Source organism: Scyliorhinus canicula, chromosome 7, assembly GCF_902713615.1.
Source record: "Scyliorhinus canicula chromosome 7, sScyCan1.1, whole genome shotgun sequence".
Classification (NCBI taxonomy): domain Eukaryota; kingdom Metazoa; phylum Chordata; class Chondrichthyes; order Carcharhiniformes; family Scyliorhinidae; genus Scyliorhinus; species Scyliorhinus canicula.
In genome coordinates, this window is record NC_052152.1 from 158,070,331 (window position 1) to 158,094,598 (window position 24,268).

Consider the following 24,268-nt stretch of genomic DNA (forward strand, 5'->3'; position numbering starts at 1 on the left):
ATATGTTGGAGCAACAGATCAAAACTCTGAGTGGCACCACAGTATAAATACAGTAAATTAGGAAATAAAATTGCACATTATAGCATTTGCATTGTGTACTTTCTTCCTACATCCTGTTAGACTGTACTAATTTCTGTACTTTTAGAACTTCAATTCATGTACTCAAATTACCATGATATATTTAATTCTTGTTTTGATAAAATGAGCTACCTTTGAGTAATATTTGGAACTTCATGTCTGAAAAATCATGTAATGACAAAGTTCAAACATGTATTGAATTAATGTGCAGTGTGTGAAATCTGATCTCGATTCATAGTTTGAGCCAAAGGTTTTTTAAAAAATGTAATGTATTAGAATCAATGTCAATGAAACCTGCCTACTGAAAAATACAATAAAAGTTGTCCTGAAATTATAATATTTGACAAATTTCAAGCAATATGAGCAAAATTTTCAGTTTATTCCTTCGTGATTGATCAACTTGGAATTGTTAATTACATAGCTCCTGATTCTTCCTTGTATATTTTATAGATTTCCGGATAGTTTAATTAACATCCTGGCACACAGAATGTCAGCAGATCTATTAAAACTTCTCTTTTTCAATTTGATATTTTGTCACTACTGTATTTTCCTGCAAGACTCCACAAGTGCGCAATGTTTTCAAGTTGAGAACTCATGTACAAACACTAGGGGCCTGTACTTCTGTTGTACGATTTATAACATCAATCCACCAAACTGAAAATGTACAGGTTTGCACCAGAAGTCTCCATTTCTGAATGAAAACCTGAATGGTCGCTGAAAAGGAACTATTCCTTAATTTGGCATTAATGGCTGCAGACAGTTTATATTATTATAATGTACTGACTAAGTATTTAACATTGCCTTGCAATATTACACAGGATTTACGCAATTCTCCTTAACTGAGCCCTGTTCTTTTTCAACCACCCTGTCTGTGGGATGCACATTGTTATAACATAACATTTGGCTGGTTCCCAAGTAGCATGTTCCAGCATGAGTCTACCATATTTAGTTACACAGACAGTTAGATCACTGGATCGCATGCACCCCATCCTTCCCATTGTACCATATGTTAAGAACCTATATGAGGAATAGTATCCGTTCCAATGAAATGTCATTTTAGCTGAGTATTCACTGTAGTTTTCAGGATTTTGAAAAGCAGCTTGTTTGTATTAAGGCAAGTGTATATATTGTATGAAGTAAGCAGTTAACATATAACTTTATACAGCATTAACACTCAAGCTGGAGTTTTGCTGACTGTGTTTTCTGAAAGCTGAAACATTGAAGCCCAAGGTTTTTAAATTATAAACTTGAAAATTGACAGATACGCATCATTCCATTGGTCATATGTGCTGCTGCCAAACTCTCAATTAATTAATTAATGATCATTGTAGTGAAAGTGAGCTGCACAGAGGAAAGAAAAGACAGTACATCACGTGGGCAGTAAGAAAGATAATGTCCACAGGTAAAGCTGATGCATATTAGAGATGAACAGGTTGTTTAACTATAAGTTTGACAGTATTTAATTTTTTTCGATATGGAGCATGTTAGTACAATGCAGTGCAATGTCATTGTCACTTTTAAAAGTAATCTTCCAGCCCAATGACTGGAAATTGTTTCACTTTAAATGTTTAGAATTGATACAAATTACACTGTTTTCTCTTTAATTTTCATGCCCATTTAAGTTTTGATATAGCATCTTTGAAATTAATAACTCCCACAGGTGGAACTTTGGTTGCAACTTAGTATTGGCAGAGGCATTGACTGGAACTGACACACTTTGTCCAGTGAGGCAAGAAAAATGAAGGTCAGGCAACCCTGTAACTCTGAACATTCCAGGCACTCATTACAGTGACTAAGTTCTGAAAGTAACTTGGCTGCCTGCCATTTCAGTCAGAAATGTAGGACCTAAAATGAAGGAAGAAAAGCCACAGGAGGAAAGTTTTATAGAAAATAAATTGGATAGGATGTGGATCTTTCTTGTTTGCCAACCGAATTGTTTATTTGCCCGCAGACTTGGTAAACCTGTAGCTCTATGAAAATATATAACAAGAGTGCCAAACCCTCTGAACTTATGGGTGGCACGGTAGCATAGTGGTTAGCACTGTCGCTTCACAGCGCCAGGGTCCCAGGTTCCATTCCTGTTTGGGTCACTGTCTGTGTGGAGTCTGCACATTCTCTCCGTGTCTGCGTGGGTTTCCTCTGGGTACTCCGGTTTCCTCCCACAAGTCCCGAAAGATATGCTTGTTAGGTGAATTGGACATTCTGAATTCTCCCTCTGTGTACCCGAACAGGGCGACTAGGGGATTTTCACAGTAACTTCATTGCAGCGTTAATATAGCCTACTTGTGACACTAATAAAAGTAATTGTTATTTTTGAACCTTGGAGTGGCATACGATAATCAGCAGACATTCAAGAGCCACAAGTCAGGGACAACCTTTACAGACATTTTTACTACTATTGCACATACTTTTGTGAGGAAACCTTCTAAACTTCCAGACTTCCTTCACACAGCTTTGTCCTCTCTTATCTTTCAGAATTCCTTCTCATACAATTCAGATCATGGCAAAAACAAATCTGCTTCACTGGCATGCATCAGAGCTAGACATTTTTAAAACATTCTTTACCAGGGCACATTCTTTAATGAGCTTCAATTTGTAATGCCCATCCGTAATTGCCCTTGAACAGGTGGTGGTGAATCATTTCTTAAGCCACTGCAGTCCATGTATGTACATTCACAGTGCTGATAGAGTCCGAGGATTTTGACCCAGCGACAGTGAAGGAACTGTGATACAGTTTCAAGTCAGTATAATGTCTGGCTTGGAAAGGAACTTGCAGGCGGTGGGATTCCCATACATCTGCTGCCCTTGTAGATGGTAAAGGCCATAAGTTTAGAAGGTGCTGTCGAAGGAGCTTTGGTGAGTTGATGCAATGCATTTTGTAGGTACAATCTGCTGCCACTGGTGCGTCATTGGTGGAGGGTGTGGATGTTGAAGGTGGTGGAAATGATTTCAGTCAAGCGGGCTGCTTTGTTCTGGGTGGTGTGAGCTTGTTGAGTGTTGTTGGAGCTCCACTCATCCAGACAAATGGAAGTTGTTCCAAAAAACCTTTTTTTTAAAAAATAAATGTTTTTTAATATATATAAATTTAAAGTGCTCAATTAATTTTTTGCAATTAAGGGGCAATTTAGAGTGGCCAATCCACTTGCCCTGCACATCTTTGGGTTGTGGGGGTGAAACCCACACAAACCCTGGAAGAATATGCAAACTCCACAAAGAGAGTGAACCAGAGCCGGGATCGAACCGTGGACCTCGGCGCCATGAGGCAGCAGTACTAACCACTGCGCCTCGGTGCTGTGCTTCCAACACACTTATGTCTTGTGGCCATGCTTTGGGGAGGCAGGAGGTGAGTTACTCTCTGCAGAATTCCCAGCCTCTGACCTCTTGCAGGCATTCTGAGTCTCTGACCTCTTGTATCCCACTATTAATGCACTGCTTACTGCTTGACTGAATTTGGTAGCCTTGCTCTTCCAATGTGGAAACTAAATCAAGAAAATGTAATCGCCTACTAAACAACATATTTAAATAAGAGTATAAGTTGTCCCAGTACAATGGATTATTAAACTCCTGTTCTGTATTAAACAGTTTCCTCCTTTTACAGACAGAGGCTGCAAGTTGGAGAGTCAGCAGTGAAAGGGTGGGTTAGGAAATTGGAAAAAAATGGTGCTGAAGGTCACATGGTCCTTCATAAGAGCGGTGGGAAACTACAAAATAAATCTTACAACAGTGCGGAATGAATCATTGTTCTTAACTCTCTTCCCAGTGCTGCCCCTGGCTTTTTACCTGCCACCAGTGGACAATTTGAGAGATTTCACAGCATAAGCAATGAACTGCAGTATGTGTGCTACAGAACCACATGCAGCTTGTGAGACATGGTTGAAGAAAGGAGATTTCAAAAATGGAGACCTAAATTGTTAGCCTTGGAGCGAGAGTCACTATCTTAGAATCATAGAATCACTACAGTGCAGGAGGTGGCCATTCGGCCCATCGTGTCTGCACCGACCCGCTCAAAGAACACCCCACCAGGCCTACAACCCACCCTATCCCTTAAACCCAATAACCCCACCTAACCTTTTGAATACTAAAGGGTAATTTAGCATTTGGACTGTGGGAGGAAACCAGAGCACCCGGAGGAAACCCACGCAGGCACGGGGTAAATGTATAAACTCCACGCAGACAGTGACCGAAGGCGGGAATTAAATGTGGGTCCGTGGCGCTGTGAGGCAGCAGTGCTAACCACTGTGCCACCATGCCACCCATTACATCAATGTTATTGTTACATTTTGCTTTGGTAAGTCTTTCCAGTTGGGTTATAAGATTTTCTTATTTTAAAATAAATTTATAACGATCCTTAAGATGGTGATTAAGTACAGTTTCACAGGAACCGAAAGCCATCCAAATAGCTATTCGTTTGTAAACCTAGATACCAAGTGTCAACAGGCTATTGTACTATAGAGCAGTGCTTCTCAAAGTGTGGTACGCGTACCGGTGCCGGTACATGAGCCATCGTCTGCCGGTACGTGGAGTGTTTCCAGAAAAGAAAGAGACAGTAATCCTGGATTGGCTTGTTTCGCTCACCGGTCCCTGGCACATTGGAAAAAAAAAAACTGCCGGTCCGCCACATCAGATAGTTTGAGATGCACTGCTATAGAGCGTACTTTGCAGCAGGCAGTTGAGAGCAGTTGCTGTATTTTGTTTCTCCTCTTCCTCCTCCCAGCTGAGAAACACAACAATTGGTTGTAACAAATTCTACTGAGATTAATTAATTCCAGACGCTAATATCTACAAGGCTTAGTGATGTAATTGTTGCATTTACACACTCCATTATTGCAGTAGTGAATTTTAGTAATTAAAAGTGGATATAAGTAAGGTTACTAAGATTAATTAATGCATCTCACATTTGTAATCTATGATAAGTAGTGAGAAAGAACTTTAATTTTATCATACATTTGGGGCATCCCAAAAGTACATCACAGCGAATGGATTTCTTGAAGAGCAGGTGCTGTTGTTAGGTTGGAAAATTCATAAATTTGTGCACAGTGAAGTCTTACAAACAGCAAATCAATGACCAGATAATCTGTGTTTGGTAGAGTTGTTTGAGGGAACATTGTTGTCTAGGATGCCAGGGGTGTTCCTTGCTTTTCAAAAAGTGGTTATTTTATAAACGTATCAGAACTTTGAGACAGAGCCTTGATTCTAGTCCTTGTTCTGGAGGATAGCACTTTCAGCAGTGCTGTATTCCCTCCACTAGATTATCAAATGAGAATGTTTACTGAGGCCCAACGTTGGTCTTGAATCCACAGCTTGCCACTAAGAGCAATAGCAGTTGAACAAAGCTGACCTTTGAGTAGGATCAAACAGCTTTTTATATTGAAAAAAAATAAGCAAAAGGGAGCACTTTGAAATCAACTTGTAAGTAAGGAGTAATGGATTGATAGATGCTGAAATAGGTTAATTTGTATCTACTTGTTGAGCTTCCTGATACAGCACACAAAATCCATTTATTTATAATCAACATATTTTTGCTTGTGTTGTCTTTCCAATTTTATTTCAGTGCTATCTATGTGCCATTATAAAAACATCATCATCATTTATTTAGTTCCTTTAATGTAATGAACGTCCTAAGGTTCTATTCAGGAAGGAGACAGATGTTTCTATTAATAATAGAATTAGGGGAGATGATGACAACTGTGGTCAAAGAGAAGTGTTGAGGATGTTGTGGGCAGGTTGTTAGACGAGGAGAGTTGAACCATGATGGTTGAAAGTTCCCAGATTAATGGAGTTTGGGAATGCTCCACAAGACTGGAAGACTGGCTGCTTTAGGCTGTGGAAGTAGGATGGATGGATTAATGCTTTGAAGAATTTTGTAAAAGAGGGCGAGGATTTTGATGTCGATGCATTGGGGAATGGGGCAAGAGTAGAGGTTGAGGATCAATGGCTGAATGGGAATTAATGTTCAAGAGAATGTGGGGAGTGAACTTTTAAATCTAGTGGAGCTGGAGAGCCTAATGACAAACAGTCTGGGAAATTGCGCCTGGAGATTCATAATAGTAATGGGAATGAAGTTGAAATGCAGGTGGAAATGTTGCATAGTAGAAGAAGGTGGTCTTGATAATGGCTAGGATATGGTGTTTGAAGTTCAGTTCGGTCAAAGAGGACACCAGGGTTATTGGATTCAGCTTAATTTCGCAGCCAGGTTAGAGAACAAAGTGGTGGCAAGGATATGGCATTTGTAAGAGCCAAACAGGAGTGGCTTGACTATTACCAATGTTGAGTTGGTTTATGACTTGATGTTGGACAGGCAGTTTGACAGGGCCATAGTAACTGGAGTTGAGATCTGCCATGAAGTCAATGTGTGTGGGGAACGTGAACCCCATGCTAATAGATGCTGCTGCAAGGCAATGGGTCAGTGATATGTAGCTACATCAAGACAAGTTGGTGTCTCACCAAGGGGGCAAGAATAGTGCATCACAACGCAACCGTGATATATATTATTGTGGTTTTGGCCAGAGTGATCTCTGTATTGTCAGAGTATAGAAATTGGGAGAACTGAGAACGGATCTGTGCAGCAACAATGTGTCCAAAGACCTTAAGAGCAATAGGAAGAAGCTAAAAGGCATACTGTGTGGGAGAGGCTAGTTTAAACACTGCAAGGTAGTTTCAACTGTTTAAATATGCAGTAGTCGGCCTACTTAAGCCCTATAATAGTGGTCTGACCAAAATGTTCGTGAACTAGTTCTAATCACAGGGAACCAGGCAATTTACATAAGGGAATCCATGTGCAGAAGCAAGGAAGTATTAAAAACACATGCTTTGATGAATTGAGTCTCTCAAATGTGGTTGGATCCTAATGATAGTTCTGATAGGAAAGGAGAGGTCAAAAAGGAAGAGTGAAGCTGTATTTGTGAAACCGTATAGTTGTAATAAAGTGGGAGGACTTCCGGTGGCGGCCATGGAGGGGTAAGTCGCACATTTGATAGCTCCCGCCTGTAACGGACTTTTGGACCTTTTTCCCCCGTTTTTTTTTGGATTTTATGGGATAAAGCAGTGAAGAGTGCTTCAGTAAGGAGAAATCGCCCTCAGGTGTATGGAAAATTGGACCAGAAGTGGACCTGTGAGACGACAAAGTCCTATAAGGGAGACGCAAGCTGAGCTGGTAACACGGGACAGCATGGTGGAGGGCAAGGGCCGCGGGGAGACGGCACAGTGGTCGACGGAGCAGCTGGTGAAGTTTTTCGAGGATTGCTTCGCCAAGCTGAAGAAGAACACGCTGGACCCGATTAAGGCTTCAATTGATCAAGTGGTTCAGAATCCGGAAACCCATGGGAGAGCGATCCAGGAGATCGAGCAAAAGTTGTCCGAGCACGAGGAGTATGTAATCATGCTGGAAAGCAAGGTGGGGATGATGAACGACAGCAAGAAAAGAATGCAGGAGAAGCTGGAGGACCTGGAGAATAGGTACAGGAGGCAGAATCTCAGAATTGTTGGCCCCCTGAAGTCAGTGAGGGATTGGATGTGAGGGCCTATGTGACGGACATGTTGGAGAAGATGATGGGGGCTGGGGCGTTCCCATGGCCCCTGGAATTGGACAGAGCGCACAGTGCCCTTGTGAGGAAGCCCAGAGCAAACAAACTGCCGAGGGCCATGGTGGTACGTTTTCACCGTTTCATGGACAAGGAACATGTTTTACGGTGGGCCAAGAAAGAACGGAGCAGCAAGTGGGAGAACTGTGAGTTGCGCATTTATCAGGCCCTGGGAGCGGATTTGGCCAAGAGGCGAGCTGGGTTCAGTCAGGCAAAAACGACCATCTTTATGAAGGGGGTGAAGTTCGGGATGCTGTTCCCAGCCCACCTGTGAGTCACACATGAGGAACGGGACTTCTACTTTGAAACGGCAGACGAAGTACGGACCTTTATTAAAGAAATGAAGCTGGAGGCGACTTAAAAGACACTTAAGCCTTGGAGAAGTACTGTGGCAGCGATTTGCGGTGCTGGATTGTAAAAATTAATTAACTCTATGTGAAATAATGGGCTGTGTGGATGTTTAAAGGTTGATCTGTCTTGCAGGGACCTTGTTAGAGGGGGGAGATGGGCTTTGAATTTAGTTCTGCCTTTTGGGTGACTATTTTTCTAAAGTGATTGTTACTTCACTTTTTTTCTGTTTATTTACTGGGAAAGTGATGCTTTAAAAATGTTTATTCATGTGGGGGGGGAGAGAGGAGAGTACAATAGGGAGACAGACTGCTTTGTGCCAGGGGCGGGAGCTATCGAGTCAGCATGGGTCAGCTGACTCTCGGAAGCGCATTGGGGGGTGGACAGGTGTTAAGCTGGAGCTTGACTTGGGGGATTGAGTTTTTAGTGTTGTTGCTGGGGGGGGGGGGAGCTGCTTTGCTGACAGGGAGGATCTGTTACTCGGGGACAGATGGGAGGTCGGGGACGGCGACAGCACGAGTGGGGACTCGAAGAAGCGGAGGGCGCGAGCTTGAGGCTGGCGTAAAAAGGGTGATGGCTAGTCGGGGGGGGGGGGGGGGGGGGCGCATTGGAAGCCCCCCCGTCCAGGCTGATCACATGAAACATGAGAGGACTGAATGGTCGGTCAAGAGGGCCCGCGTGTTCGTGCATTTGAGGGAACTGAAGGCGGACGTGGCAATGCAACAAGAGACGCACCTAAAGGTTACAGACCAAACGAGATTGAGGAAGGGGTGGGTTAGCCAAGTGTTCCACTCAGAACTGGACTCAAAGACCAGAGGGGTCACGATCTTGATCAGCAAACGAGTGGCATTCGAGGCATGGAGAATCGTGTCAGACAAGGGGGTTGGTGCATAATGGTGAGTGGGAAGCTGGAGGGGGTGTGAGTGGTACTTGTGAACATATACGCTCCTAATTGGGACAACGTGGAATTTATGAGGCGGGTGTTAGGTAAGATCCCAGACAGAGTCACATAACCTAATCATGGGAGGGGACTTCAACACAGTCATTGATCCGGAATTGGATCGGTCAAAATCCAGGACAGGAAGGAGGCTGGCTGCGGCAAAGGAATTGAAGGGTTTTATGGAACAGATGGCGGGGAGTAGACCCATGGAGGTGTTTAAGGACTTTTATAGTAAATTATATGAGTCGGAACCCCCAGCTGGGGTGGAGTGCATGAGGCAATTTCTGGATCAGTTGAGGTTCCCGAGGGTGGAGGAGGACCTGGTGGAGGGGCAGGGAGCCCCAATTGAGATTGAGGAAATAATCAAGGGGCTGGAGGGCATGCAGTTGGGCAAGGCCCTGGGGCCTGACGGCTACCCGGTGGAATTCTATAAGAAGTTTTCAGAGATATTGAGCCCACTGTTGGTGAGGACATTTAACGAAGCGAGAGAGAAGGGAGTCCTCCCCCCAACAATGCAGGCCTCGATTTCATTGATCTTGAAATGGGAGAAGGAGCCGGAGCAATGCGGGTCATACAGGCCTCATCACATCTCTTCTAAATGTGGATGCCAAACTGCTGGCTAAGATACTGGCCACAAGGATAGAGGACTGTGTCCCGGGGGTGATAGGGGAAGACCAGAAGGGATTTGTTAAGGGCAGGCAACTCAAGGCCAATGTTTGAAGGCTTCTAAATGTTATTATGATGCCCTCAGAAGGAGAGGAGGCGGAGGTGGTGGTAGCGATGGATGCGGAGAAGGCTTTTGATTGGGTGGAGTGAAATTACCTGTGGAAGGCGCTGGGAAGGTTTGGGTTTGATGAGGGCTTTATTGACTGGGTGCGGTTGCTCTTATCAGGCACCAGCAGCGAGAGTGCGTACAAACCGGCTGAGGGCGGGGTATTTTGAACTACACTGAGGGACGAGGCAAGGGTGCCCCCTCTCCCTGTTACTGTTTCCTCTGGCCATAGAGCATTGGCCATGGCGTTAAGAGCCTCTAGGAACTGGAAAGGGCTGGTTCGGGAGGGAGGGGGGGTGGAGCACCGGGTCTCGCTCTACACAGATGACCTGTTCTTGTACATTTCGGACCCGTTGGAGGGGATGGGGGAAGTAATGCGAATCTTGGGGGAGTTTGGCAATTTTTCGGGATATAAATTGAACATGGGGGGAAAGCGAGATGTTTGCGATCCAGGCAAGAGGGCAGGAGAAGAGACTAGGAGAGCTGCCGCTTAGAATGGCAGGGAAGAGCTTTCGATATTTGGGAATCCAGGTGGCCCGGAAATGGGAGGTACTACACAAGTTAAACCTATCCCGGATGGAAGAACAAATGGAAGGGGACTTTACGAGATGGGACATACTCCCGCTATCACTGGCGGGGAGGGTACAGACCGTGAAAATGACGGTCCTCCCCAGATTTCTTTTTGTCTTTCAGTGTCTCCCCATCTTTATCCCTAAGGCCTTTTTCAAGCGGGTGAATAAAATTATTTTGAGCTTTGTGTGGGCAAGTAAAACCCTGCGAGTGAAGAAAGTGTTGCTGGAGCGCAGTCGGGGGTAGGGTGGGTTGGCGCCGCCGAACTTCTGCAATTATTACTGGGCGGCTAATAGAGCCACGATCAGGAAGTGGGTAGTGGGGAAGGGGTTGGCATGGGAGCGGATGGAGGCGGCGTCATGTAAAGACACCCGTCTGGGAGCATTGGTAATGGCACCTCTTCCGTTCTCGCAGGCCTGATACTCCACAAGTTTGGTGGTAGTGGCGGCTCTGAGGATCTGGGGGCAGTGGAGGAGATGTAAGAGAGTGCAGGGAGCATTGATTTGGACTCCGATTTATAACAACCACAGGTTTGTACCGGGTAGGCTAGATGACGGGTTCCGGAGTTGGCAGAGGGCAGGAATTAGAAGGATGGGGGATCTATTTATAGATGGGAGCTTTCCCAGCTTGAAAACCTGGAGGATAAATCTAAATTGCCAGCAGGGAAGGATTTTAAGTAGGATTCCTAAGAAAACAGGTGCCAGCCTTTCCGCTGCTGCTGCTACAGGGGATACAGGATAGAGTAGTTTCCAGTACCTGGATGGGAGAGGGGAAGGTATTGGATATTTACCAGGAGCTTTCGGAGGCGGAGGAAACTCCGGTGGAAGAGCTTAAGGGCAAGTGGGAGGATGAGCTAGGAGGAGAGATAGAGGCGGGTCTATGGGCGGATGCTCCAAGCAAAGTTAATACCTACTCATCATGTGCCAGGCTTAGCCTGATACAATTTAAAGTAGTCCACCGGGCACACATGACAGCGACTAGGATGAGCAGGTTTTTCGGGGTAGAGGATAGGTGTGCGAGGTGCGCGGGAAGCCCAGCAAATCATGTCCATATGTGTTGGCCATGCCCGAAGCTTAGAGGGTTTTGGCAGGGTTTTGCTAAGGCAATGTCCACGGTGCTAAAAACACGGATGGTGCCGAGTCCGGTGGTAGCAATCTTTGGAGTGTAAGAAGATCCGGGGGTTCAGGGGGCGAAAGAGGCCGACGTCCTGGCCTTTGCTTTCCTGGTAGCCTGGAGACGGAGGGAGGGACTCGAAGCCCCCGAGTGTAGAGATCTGGGTTAGTGACATGGCTGGGTTTCTCAGTCTTGAGAAAATAAAGTTTGCCTTAAGAGGGTGAATCGTTGGGTTCTCCCGGAGGTGGCAGCTGTTCGTCGACTTTCTCGGGGAAAATTAAAAATGTCAGCAGATGCAGTATTACGGGGTGGGGGGGGGATTGTTTTTGCATGTTTGAGGTGTGTGAAGATTGGGCTGGGGGGGGGGGGGGGAATGTTTATTTTACCATGTTGATGTCATTGTTTTTGTTACTGTTACAAAATTTTTTAAATACCTTAATAAAATAGTATTAAAAAGAAGTAATAGAGTGGGAGGATATTAGCCAATAAGTTCTGGTGCAACTTATAAAAAGTTGATTCTTTGTATCTGTAGAAGATTCTGTAGCAATGGTAAACTTTATAATGCTGTTGACACCAGAAAATGATTAAGGACCACATCGGTCCTTTTGTGAATTTCAGCATGGCATGGTTGAAATACTGAATGTTACTGCATCTGTTTTCACTATTGCATATGGCTCTAAGGTGCGACTGATGCTGAAGAAGAATAATGCTATAAGTGTAGGAATGGGTTTAACTAGAATTAAGATAGTCGAGGATACTTGGATAATGGACATTATGGCATTTATTTCAGGGTGCTAAGGATTCTCAATGAGATCCCCCCTCAACCTCCGTCTTTCTAATGAAAATAATCCTAATCTACTCAACCTCTCTTCATAGCTAGCGCTCTCCATACTAGGCAACATCCTGGTGAACCCCCTCTGCACCTTCTCCAAAGCATCCACATCCTTTTGGTAATGTGGCGACCAGAATAGTACGCAGTATTCCAAATGTGGCTGAACCAAAGTCTTATACAACTGTAACGTGACCTGCCAACTCTTGTACTCAGTACCCCTTCCGATGAAGGAAAGCATGCCGTATGCCTTCTTGACCACTCTATCGACATGCGCAGCCATCTTCAGGGTACAATGGACCTGAACACCCAGATATCTCTGTACATCAATTTTCCCCAGGGCTTTTTCATTTACCGTATAGTTCGCCCTTGAATTGGATCTTCCAAAATGCATCACCTCGCATTTGCCCAGATTGAACTCCATCTGCCATTTCTCCGCCCAACTCTCCAATCTACCTATATTCTGCTGTATTCTCTGACAGTCCCCTTCACTGTCTGCTACTCCACCAATCTTAGTGTCATCTGCAAACTTGCTAATCAGACCACCTATACCTTCCTCCAGATCATTTATGTTTATCACAAAAAACAATGGTCCTAGCACGGATCCCTGTGGAACACCACTGGTCACAGTTCTCCATTTTGAGAAACTCCCTTCCACTACTACTCTCTGTCTTAGCAGCTTTTCTTTATTGCTTGGGCAGTTGGAGAGGAATTTGGAGAGAGCTAGTTTAGCTCAGTGGGCTAGACAGCTGGTTTGTGATGCAGAACAAGGCCAGCAGCGCGGGTTCAATTCCTGTACCAGCTGACCCGAACAGACGCCGGAATGTGGCGACCAGGGGCTTTTCACAATAACTTCATACTTGTGACAATAAAAGGTTATCATTATTATTATTTTTAAGCGGCTTTCTGATATTGATCTCGTGCTTATTTACTCTCCCAGGAGATTCTATGACCTGGGAGGTGAATAAATGAAATGACTGGACCTCGATGAGGTGGGCCTGATGGGCCAGGTAATCTATTTGTATTGTTGTATAAATGTTGAGTGTAAGTAATGTTATAATGTCTGCGATATATTAGTATAGTTTGATTTATTGGAATTTTTGATTTTAATGAAAACCTAAGCTTTTTTTCATGACCATTTGAAACAATCCGCACCCCAATGCTAGCTCAAGGCAGGTTTTGGGATGGTGGGTGGTGAGATTAGCTTAAAACTCAGCGACTGCACAAAAAAAATGTGGCATGAACTATTTTAAAAGATGGATCAGGTTTGCCTAAAGTGGTTCCAGGGCAGATGTGGCCAAAGCTATCTTTGTGGGGACCAGAGAAGCACCGTATATTTCATTTAGTCCCACAAAATAAAGATTTTTCTTCAAACTTTCTGCAGCTAATGTACTCTGATCAGTTCAGCCTGGCGAGAATGCTGTGGGACTTAAGCTACAATTGCAGTTATGCCCCCAAACTGCCATCTAGACCCAGGGGGGTCTGATAAAAGATGACTATTTTTCCATGTTTTGCACTTCAATAATGTTATGTGTTTCTGTTCTATTCTTGTTTACAGTGGATTTGACTATGAAATTATAGTGATTGATGATGGAAGTCCTGATGGGACACTTGAGGTTGCCAAACAGTTGGAACAGATTTATGGATCTGATAAAATTGTAAGTATTTGGGCAGTATCTGTAAAGTAGCCATATATGCTAAGTCTTTTTCTTCGGGGTACTGGGTGGTCTATTGGGTGGCATAATTTTTTCACCTCTGAGACGTTTCTGAAATCAGTGCAAGTAAGATAAAAAATGATCTCTCTGTGCCAGCTGCTAAAGGTTCCAAGGGAACTGAGTTTGTGGCCAGAATTGGTAGAACAGAACACCCCATAATTTGGCACTGACTGGTAGTTTCACTGAGATAGGCATTGAGGATAGTTCTTATGGAAATAGAAAATTATATACTGTAGCAGTAAGAACATAAGTATGTAAGGAATGAGGCAAGGCCACTCAGCTATTCGAGGTCATCAAGCTACTGTAGTTCCATCTGGTGCTTTTGTAGTATTGTAGTTAGCACCCTGTTGTTCCTTCTGAATTTGCCAACCCAAACCACAGCTCCCTCCACAATTCTGTCCTAAATTTAACTATGATTCATGACTAAAACCAGTTTAGTTTCTTTTCAAAATTCTACTACATCATAATTCACTGGACAAAATTACAGCTTTTTCCATATGCGAGTTCAGTATAAGCAATTTCTTCACTTAATTTCTGAACTAATTTTTCAAAAGACTATCCATTAATAATAATAATCTTTATTATTGTCCCAAGTAGGCTTGCCTTCACACTGTAATGAAGTTACTATGAAAATCCCCTATGTCGCCACACACAGGCGCCTGTTCAGATACACCGAGGGAGAATTCAGAATGTCCAATTCACCTAACAACACGCCTTTCAGGACTTGTGGGAGGAAACAGGAGCACCCGGAGGAAGCCTGCGCAAGCATGGGGAGAACGTGCAGACTCTGCACAGACAGTGACCAAAGTCGGAATCGAACATGGAACTCTGGTGCTGTGAAGCAACAGTGCCAACCACTGTGCTACCGGTGCCGCCCTATGATCCTCTTACATGATCCTGAATTACTAAAAGAAATGGTAACTTTTTGTAGGAAGGGAAAATTGGCAGCAAGGCCGAACAGCCAAAAGTATAAAGGAGGTAGAACGATGTTGTAATATGGGCCTCTTTACTTAATACTGGGAGGTGCAATGAATGTTGCTGCTTTCAAAACGCAAACTAATTCCATCAGCATTGGGACCATCAGATGGCTGATTTCCAATGTGCTGATCCTGCTGCTATTCAGTGAGATCACCTTTCAATCTTCTTGCTATCTTTAGAGAATATAGGCTTCAATTTTCTCAGCCTCATCATAGAAGCGCCCCCTCATCTCAGGAATCAATCTTTGTTGTACTGCCTTCCAAGGTAAATATATCCACCCTTAATATGGATATCTAAACTGTAAGCAATACTTCATGTATGGTCTCACTGAAGCACAATACAGTTGTAGCAAAGTTTCCTTATTCTTGTACTTCAATCCCATTGCAATAAAGGACAACATCCCAATTACGTTCCTATTTGCTTGCTGTACCTGCAGGCTAACTTTGTGTTCCTTGTGCGAGTACAGCAATGTCCACCATCTACAAGGCACAGGTCAGGAGTTATTGAAAAGCAGAAACTGCAGATGCTGGAAATCTGAAATAAACACAGAAAATGCTGGGGAATAACAAAAACTCAATAGGTTAGGCAGCGTCTGTTAGAGAATCCGAGATAACGTTTCAGGTCTGTGACTTTTCATCAGGTTGCCAGGGTGAGTGCAACTGCAACACTGAAGAAGCTGACACCATCCAGGGCAGAGCAGCCAATTAAACATTCACTCTGTCCATCACCGGTGCAGTGGCAACACTGTACCATCTGCAAGATGCACTGCAGCAACTCACTAAGCCTTCTTCGCCTGCACTTTCCAAACCTGTAACCTCTACCATCTAGAAGGAGAAGAGCAACTGATTCACAATGCTCTCCATTGTCCTGAATTGGAACTACATTCCCATGTTTTCAATGTTGCTGGGTCAAAAACCTGAATCTCTCTTCCAAACACCACTGTGGATGTACCTACACCAGATGAGCTGCAGCGCAGCTTCTATGGGCAGCACGGTAGCATTGTGGAATGGGCAGCACGGTAGCATTGTGGATAGCACAATCGCTTCACAGCTCCAGGGTCCCAGGTTCGATTCCGGCTTGGGTCACTGTCTGTGCGGAGTCTGCCCATCCTCCCCGTGTGTGCGTGAATTTCCTCCGGGTGCTCCGGTTTCCCTCCCACAGTCCAAAGATGTGCAGGTTAGGTGGATTGGCCATGATAAATTGCCAATACAGTCCAAAATTGCCCTTAGTGTTGGGTGGGGTTACTGGGTTATGGGGATAGGGTGGAGTTGTTGACCTTGGGTAGTGTGCTCTTTCCAAGAGCCGGTGCAGACTCGATGGGCTGAATGGCCTCCTTCTGCATTGTAAATTCTATGATTCTATGATTCTCAAGAGCATAAGAATGGTCAATAACAAATAGCCCATGACTGGAAAGGGATCCACAAATGGAACCTCACCAGCCTGACGGAGGAAGTAAAAAAGGACCTGCAAAGATGGAACACACTCCCACTCTCCCTCGCGGGGAGAGTCCAGACGATCAAAATGAACGTATTGCCCAGGTTCCTCTTCCTGTTTAGATCCATTCCGATCTACATCCCCAAGGCCTTCTTCAAAGTGCTGGACAAACTTATCACGGCGTTCGGATGGGGGGGGTAAAAATGCTAGGATCCCAAAGAAGGTCCTACAAAAAACAAAATCCGGGGGGGGCTAGCTCTCCCGAATCTACAATTCTACCACTGGGCGGCAACAGCCGAGCGAGTAAGGGGATGGATCCAGGAGCCAGAAGCCGAGTGGGTGCGTGCGGAGGAGACCTCCTGCATGGGGACCTCCCTCCGGGCCCTCGCCACGGCAGCACTCCCATCCCCACCCAAAAAACACTCCAGCAGCCCAGTGGTGACAGCCACCCTCCAATCCTGGAACCAACTGCGGCAGCAATTTGGCCTGACCAAAATGTCGGACAAGGCTCCCATCTGCAACAACCACAGGTTCACACCAGCACTGACTGACGCCACCTTCTAAAGGTGGAGGCAGGACGGGGGGACACTGACAGTCAGGGACCTATACACGGACGACAGGATCGCAACACTGGACGAACTGACAGAGAAATTTCGGCTAGCTGGGGGGAACGAGCTGCGGTACCTCCAGCTCAAAAACTTCCTACGAAAGGAGACAAGGACGTACCCACAACCGCCACGACAGACACTACTGGAAGACCTACTGGATGCAAGTATCCTAGAGAAAGGGAACTGTAGCGATTTGTATGACCGACTGGTAGAAAGGGACGACACCGTACTGGACGCAACAAGAAGGAAATGGGAGGACGACCTGGGGATGGAGATAGGGTGGGGACTCTGGAGCGAAGCACTACATAGGGTCAACTCCACCTCGACGTGCGCAAGGCTCAGCCTGACGCAACTAAAAGTGGTACATAGAGCCCACTTAACAAGAAACCGTATGAGCAGGTTCTTCCCGGAGGTGGAGGACAGATGCGAACGGTGCCAAAGAGGCCCGGCCAACCACGCCCACATGTTCTGGTCTTGCCCCAGACTTGTGGAGTACTGGACAGCCTTCTTTGAGGCTATGTCCAAAGTGGTGGGGGTGAGGGTGGAGCCATGCCCGATAGTGGCGGTCTTCGGGGTTTCAGACCAGCCAGATCTATTCCTGGGAAGGAGGGCGGACGCCCTTGCCTTTGCCTCCTTAATCGCCCTCCGTAGAATCCTGTTTGGCTGGCGGTCAGCAGCACCGCCCAGAGCTGCAGACTGGCTGTCCGACCTCTCGGAATCTCTCCAAATGGAGAAAATCAAATTCGCCATCCGAGGGTCGGACGACGGCTTCCACAGAACGTGGGAGCCATTCATGCAATTGTTCAGGGACCTGTTTGTGGCCAACGAACAAGAGGAAGAATAGTCGGGTGGCCAAGAATCAGGGGGGAAATGGATGGGAATCAGGGGAAGGTTGCCGGGGGGAGGGGGGGGGGGGGGGGGGGGCTACGGGTTCGTTATGGGGGTTTGATAGCTAGCTAAGGCCCAAAACCAAACTGTAAATAAATGCCTATAAACATGTGCCTCGGCCATATTGGGGAATGTAAAATATGTATGCCGGCTAAAGGGGGGCGGCCACAGTTATTATTACGAAGATGCTTACCTGTAAATATATATGTTATTTTTCCGTGTTCTTTTTTTTTCTCTTTCTAACAATTTGTAATTTGTTCAATGTAAAACATGAAAACTGAATAAAAAACATTTATAAAAAAAAGAATGGTCAACAATTGCTGTCTTGCCAGTGGCACTCCCGTTTACAAGTGAATTACTCATTTTTACGATACCTTGTACTCTTTCAACTATTGTTAGCTCTGCCTTACACCCTGCCTGATTTTGATGGTTTACTTTCCCAAGACATGGGGCGCGATTCTCCGCTCCCCACGCCGGGTAGGAGAATCGTGGGAGGCCCCCCCCCCCCCCGACTAATTTCACGACCCCCTGGCGCCCCCACGATTCTCCCATCCCCCGCTCGGAAGAATCGGCGCTCGCCGTTTTTCACGGCGACTGCCGGTTCTCCGACCCGGATGGGCCGAGCGGGCCGTTTCACGACGGCGGCAACCACACCTGGTCGCTGCCGTCGTGAGATGCCCGTTTTGGGGCTTGTAGGGGGCCTGGTGGGGAATGAGCACCATGACTGTGCTCGGGAGGGGACAGGCCCGCGATCGGTGCCCACCGATCGTCGGGCCGGCGTCTCAATCGGGCGCACTATTTCCCCTCCGCCGCCCCGCAAGGTCAAGCCGCCACGTCTTGCGGGGCGGCTGAGGGGAAAGACTGCCACCGCACATGCGCGGGTTCGAGCGGTCAGCCGTCGTGACGTCAGCCGCACATGCGCGGGTTGGAGCCGGCCAACCTGTGCATGCGCGGCTGACGTCACATAGGCGCCACCGCCGCGTGACTCTCGGCGCGCCGCCCGGCGGCCGAGAGTTACGGAGCGCCGCTCCTAGCCCCGCCGGGACTGGAGAATAGGGGGTGAGGAGCGGCCTCCGAGGCTGTCGTGAAACTCGGCCGAGTTCACGACGGCCCTCCCGATTTTTCCCGGGAGCGGAGAATTCCGCCCATGCTCTCTCATTTATGCACTGTGTCAACTCAGCTTACTGCATCAATAAGGATATCCTCTGCCATTTCATGAATACTTTCTGAGCATTCGAAAGCTTACAACGTGTACTTAATTAGCAATTGAGCCTGTGATTAAGGTGCATTGTAAGGGGAATGTACTAAATTCTCTGAATAACATCTACCTTAAGTAATGCCTGATATGGAACGACTTAATCTTGAACATAGATTTCAGGGACTGTTCTTTTTCCAAATGATTTGTTCTTTTGACCTTGACGTGTCTACATATGGGAGGTAGGAAACTGCAATCTGAAAAACACCATTTCTCTTTTACATAAAATAAGTGGAGCACTCAGGATTCATGTTTATTCTCCATTTCCCTACAAAAAGCTGCCACAGCATCTTGCCTTGCAAAATCAACCTTATTTTTTTACCTTGACTATCGAGTTAATGAGAAATTCTGCACTGTCAGCGAGGAGAAAGGGATAACATTCTTCAGAACACTGGGGCTGCAATGTTGTACTTCCATCTCAGACTCATGCTTCTTCTAAGTCTTGACCCTTGCTAAAACCATACCATCATATAGTTATTCTAGCACTCAAAATAATAAAGAAATGTACTAACCCTTTCAAACTGAATTCCGCAAACCCTAAAAAAATAAATAAGTCTCCCCTTTAAAAACTCTTGACAAACTACATATGTCACAACAAATATAATACTAATCTTTATTATTGTCACAAGTATGCTTACATTGACACTGCAATAAGGTTACTGTGAAAATCCCCTAGTCGTCACACTCCGGCGCCTGTTCGGGTACATAGAGGGAGAATTCAGAATGTCCAGTTCACTAACAAGCAAGTCTTTCGAGACTTGTTGGAGGAAACCGGAGCACCCGGAGGAAACTCACGCAGGCATGGGGGAGAACGTGCTGGCTCTGCACAGACTGTGACCCAAGCGGGAATTGAACCTGTGAAACAACAGTGTTAACCAATGTGCTACCGTGCCGCCTGATAACTAAAGTAAAAGTAGCACATGAAACCTCTGTTGCCTATGCTTCTCGGTTGTATGCACGTTCATCTCATTAATAAAATCTTTTGTATCATATGTTCATTTAAACGAGCCTTTTTGAAATCAATCTTCTTATTATCAGTCTGTAGCAGAAGAGCCCATATTTAGATAGTTAGAGTTACTGCTTGCTTTACAGCTGTGCCTTTATCCTATTGGTCATTTGTGAACCAGTTTTCTCATCAGAAAAGTAGAGCATACTTCAGGGAATTGCAGGCTCTTAAACACTAATATCATTATTGCAAATGACCAACCTTGATTTTTCTATTTTTAACAAAAACTGAAAGTTTTAAAAAGAAACAAAGAAAGGGAGGCAAGAAGAGGTTGGAGTTGTATGTTGTGCTGATCAATTTTTAGAATCTTCTCTACTCACACTTGGATGTGATTATCAAAAAAGTGGTCATTGGTTTGACCTGTTCTAGTGTGACCCATGGAGAATTGGTATATCAAGAAATATGAATGCTTCGTTGGTGAGCGAGAAAAAAACGATGCTGGGAAGAGGAAGTGAAAGAAACTGTGTTAAATGTGAGAGACAGATTGATAGTTGTGGGGCCAGGTGAAGCAGGGGTGCTCCTCTGAGCCCCACAAGGATAGCCTAGGTCACCCCCCATCCGAGAATCCTCCTTTGCGAAAGCCTTAGAAAAAAAACTAAAATAGCCCATATCTCATATATTTGGAACAGCAGATTAATTCCCAGCTCAACTCGCACCCACCATCTGAAAGTCTGCCCTGAGCTAGCATTGGGGCCAATGTATTGCTTCAAATGGTAATGAAGAATCTCAAGTTTCATTAAAGTAAAAATGAACTTTTTTTAAAAATGGAACTCCAATAATTAAAATTCTGTGTCCTTTATCATGTTATAACATTGTATACAATTATCTGTACAATTATATAAAAAGGCTATATGGTCCACCCTGATGCCTGGCCAACAGTACAAATGGTTCTTCTGACTCACCACTAATTCCACTGACTTCCCAGCGGTTGTGACCGTAAGCTGCTCATCTGAGTAGGCGCAATGGGCAGCCTTTAGAAGGTAGTGGATTCCTTTTAAAATTCAATCTGGAGAACTGTGAGGTAATGTATTTGGGGAGGGAAAACAAAGCCAGGAAATACCCAATAAACGGGAGAATATTGAGAGTTAGAGGAAGTGAGAAACCTTGGAGAGCATGTCCACCAGCCCCTGAAGGTGGCAGGATAGGTGGATAAGGCGGTAAAGAAAGCATATGGAGTGCTTTCCTTTATTGGATAAGGTATAGAATACAAAAGCAGAAATGTAACGTGTAAAACACTGGTTAGGCCACAGCTGGACTTTGGTGTACCGTTCTGGTCATCACATTTCAGAAAGGACATAATTGCTCTGGAGAGCATACAGAAGAGATTGGCAAGAATTTTGCGAGGGCTTAAAAATTGCAGCTATGATAATTGCTGTAACCTGCAAGGCTACTGACCAGTTGCTGGAAAGTGAGATTAAAATGAGTGGCTATTTTGTTTTCCCTCTTTTTAGGCTGGCACAGACATAATGGGCTAAGTGGCCTCTTTATGTGCCATAACTTTTCTATGGATCTATATGCAGGTCTGCTGTCACTCCTTCAGCTCCCTGGAAATTGCCCCCTACGGTCAGACATTCTGCTGGCTAACTATCACTTTCTGCTAGGTTAAGAGTTGAACACTGACAGAACCTGCGCAGGTGGAGCCAAGATTTAAACTTTTCCAGGCCTTAGCTGCGAAGGGTTCAATGATTTGCCTTCTCTCTTGGTCCCCACCTACGGCACATGCAATTTGGAGTTAAATTAGGACATTTGTGTTTGGAGGAAAGAGAGTTTTTCTTTATTCTTTCTGGAGGAAAGAGAGATTTCCGTTATTCTTTCTGTAGAAAGGAGACTTTTTCTTTATTCTTTCATGAGATGTGAGCATCCCTGATAAAACCAGCATTTGTTTTCCATCTCCATTTGTCCTTAAGAAGATGGTGGTGAGCTGCCTTTTTGAAATGCTACAGTCCACCTAGTACATCCACAGTACTGTTAGGGAATTCCAGGAATGTTGAACGAACGGCAATATAGTTCCATTTCAGGATGGTGTGTTGTTTGGAGGGGTGGTTGCAGGTTGTGGTGTTCCAATGCACCTGCAGCTTTTGTCCTTCTAGGTAGTAGAGGTCGCAGTTTTTGGGAGTGCTGTTGAAGGAGGTATGGCGCGTTGCTGCATTGCGTCTTGTATATTGTACACACTGATGACACTGTGCATCGGTGGTGGAAGGAACGAAAGTTTAAGACGGTGGAATGAAATGAAATGAAAATCGCTTATTGTCACAAGTAGGCTTCAAATTAAGTTACTGTGAAAAGCCCCTAGTTGCCACATTCTGGCGCCTGTTCGGGGAGGCTGGTACGGGAATTGAACCATGCTGCTGGCCTGCCTTGGTCTGCTTTAAAAGTCAGCAATTTAGCCCTGTGCTAGAAGGCGGTGGAAGGGGTACCGATCATGCAGCTGCTTTGTCTTGGATGGTGTCAAGTTTCCTAAGTGTTGGAGCTGCACTGATCCAGGTAGGTGGAGAATATTGCATTACAATTCTAGCTTGTGATTTGAAGATAGTGGATAAGCTTTGAAGTCAGGGGTGTTGTGTTATTATAATGATATACCGTGGCTTATTTACTGTACAAGATACAAGGCACCAATCACTCAAGGGATCAGATAAACACAATGTGGGTTCATTTAATAAGACTAGGCATTTAAGAATGGTTATACACAGATCCAAAATTTGAAGATATCAGAGCTGTGTTTGTGCTCTGCTCAAAAGAAAAGTGAAACCAACACTGGATGACATGACATTTCCTTTCTCGTGGTGTCATGCTGATATCCTTTAAAGGCAAGTAGAACAAGGTGGTGAGTTAGTCGCCACTGAACTTCCAGTTTCTCACCTACACTTGTAGCCAAAGTATTTATATTGTTTCTGTTGAGGGTCACAAGATTGAAAGATAAATTAAAATTGTTTAAAAATTGAGTGGAGAGCAAAGAGCATAAAGAGAGATGGTGAGTGGTTACAGATTCACAAGCACCAAAAGCTCCTTACCCAAGGAGCTATTGTTTGTCAGCCTAAAGAGAAATGACTTACATAAGCCACTTGTCAAATTTTCTCAGGAGAGGCTGAAGGCTAAAGTTAAAGTTTGTGGAATTGAAGACAAATCTGGTTAAGAAGTTGGGTGAGTGACAGAAATTGTTGAGCAGGTTCTTGAAGTTGAAGGACCAATCAGAGGCCTGTCAGCATGAGAACAAGAGGAAATAAAAGCTTGTCGAGGAAGGCAGAGAGAGATCCTGTTGATGAGGAGAATGTGGATAGGGACCCTGCTGAAGTGATGGGAGCCAAAAGTACACAGTCTGTTGCGTGGAGGAGTTGAAATTTGGTTTTGTGTGTATGTCTGTATTAGAGAGAAATGTTACTATTGTGGGAAAGATGTTGTCGGATACAAGTTTCGGATGGATTAAATAACAATTGCCTTTCTGACAGCTGTGTGTTCAACCCCAACTCCAAGATGAGTATACTGCCTTGTTGGGGGGTACTGTCCTCTGGAATGAGATCTTAAACCTATCTGCCTATTTGTGATCCAGGTGAGCGTTAAAGATTCTGAAGAGGAGTAAAACATTCTTCCAGTGCCAAGTTAACATCTTCCCTCAGCTAAGATCACCAAAAATAGACTTGCCTGGTCATTCATTTAATTGTGGATTGTGGGACATTGATATTGTAAAATGACTACCCCACCACTGTTGCCTTGTAGCAGTAACTACTTTATTATCATTTATTATAAATGAAAGGCGCTGGGACATTTCTATCAGATGTGATCAGGTTTATAAAAGCAAGTTTGTTGCTATTTTTAAAACACCCTGTATTTAAACTTTTTTCAAAGCTGAACCTTTTAGTAATACTAAATACTTTTGTACAGATATTTGGTAAAGGTGAAAATGTGCAAGTTAGTTTTATGTTTTTCAAAGATTCATTTTTTTTGGCCTTTGATACAAAAGCCCACGTGGTAAAAAGATGATCTGTAAAAGCTTTCCCATGCAGCGATTACTTCATGAATTAGAACACATAAGGAAAGCACTATTTATATTTCAGAAACTAAATTTCTGCTTTGAAGCTTATCTGTTGCAAATTTATTTCTACATTATTTCATTGGAGGTGTGAATTCTCACTTCCATTCCATGAGAATTTACCCTC

General features: G+C 44.8%; 1 protein-coding gene across 2 annotated transcripts in view; it reads left to right on the forward strand.

Annotated features, from left to right (window-relative positions):
• dpm1 (dolichyl-phosphate mannosyltransferase subunit 1, catalytic) overlaps nt 1–24,268 on the forward strand; it is a 113,503-nt gene that overhangs the window by 22,920 nt on the left and 66,315 nt on the right. For both annotated transcript variants that reach the window (XM_038803141.1, XM_038803142.1), the window contains exon 2: nt 13,789–13,888. In XM_038803141.1, coding sequence (XP_038659069.1) covers nt 13,789–13,888 — 100 coding nt within the window. The remainder of the gene's footprint in view (nt 1–13,788; nt 13,889–24,268) is intronic.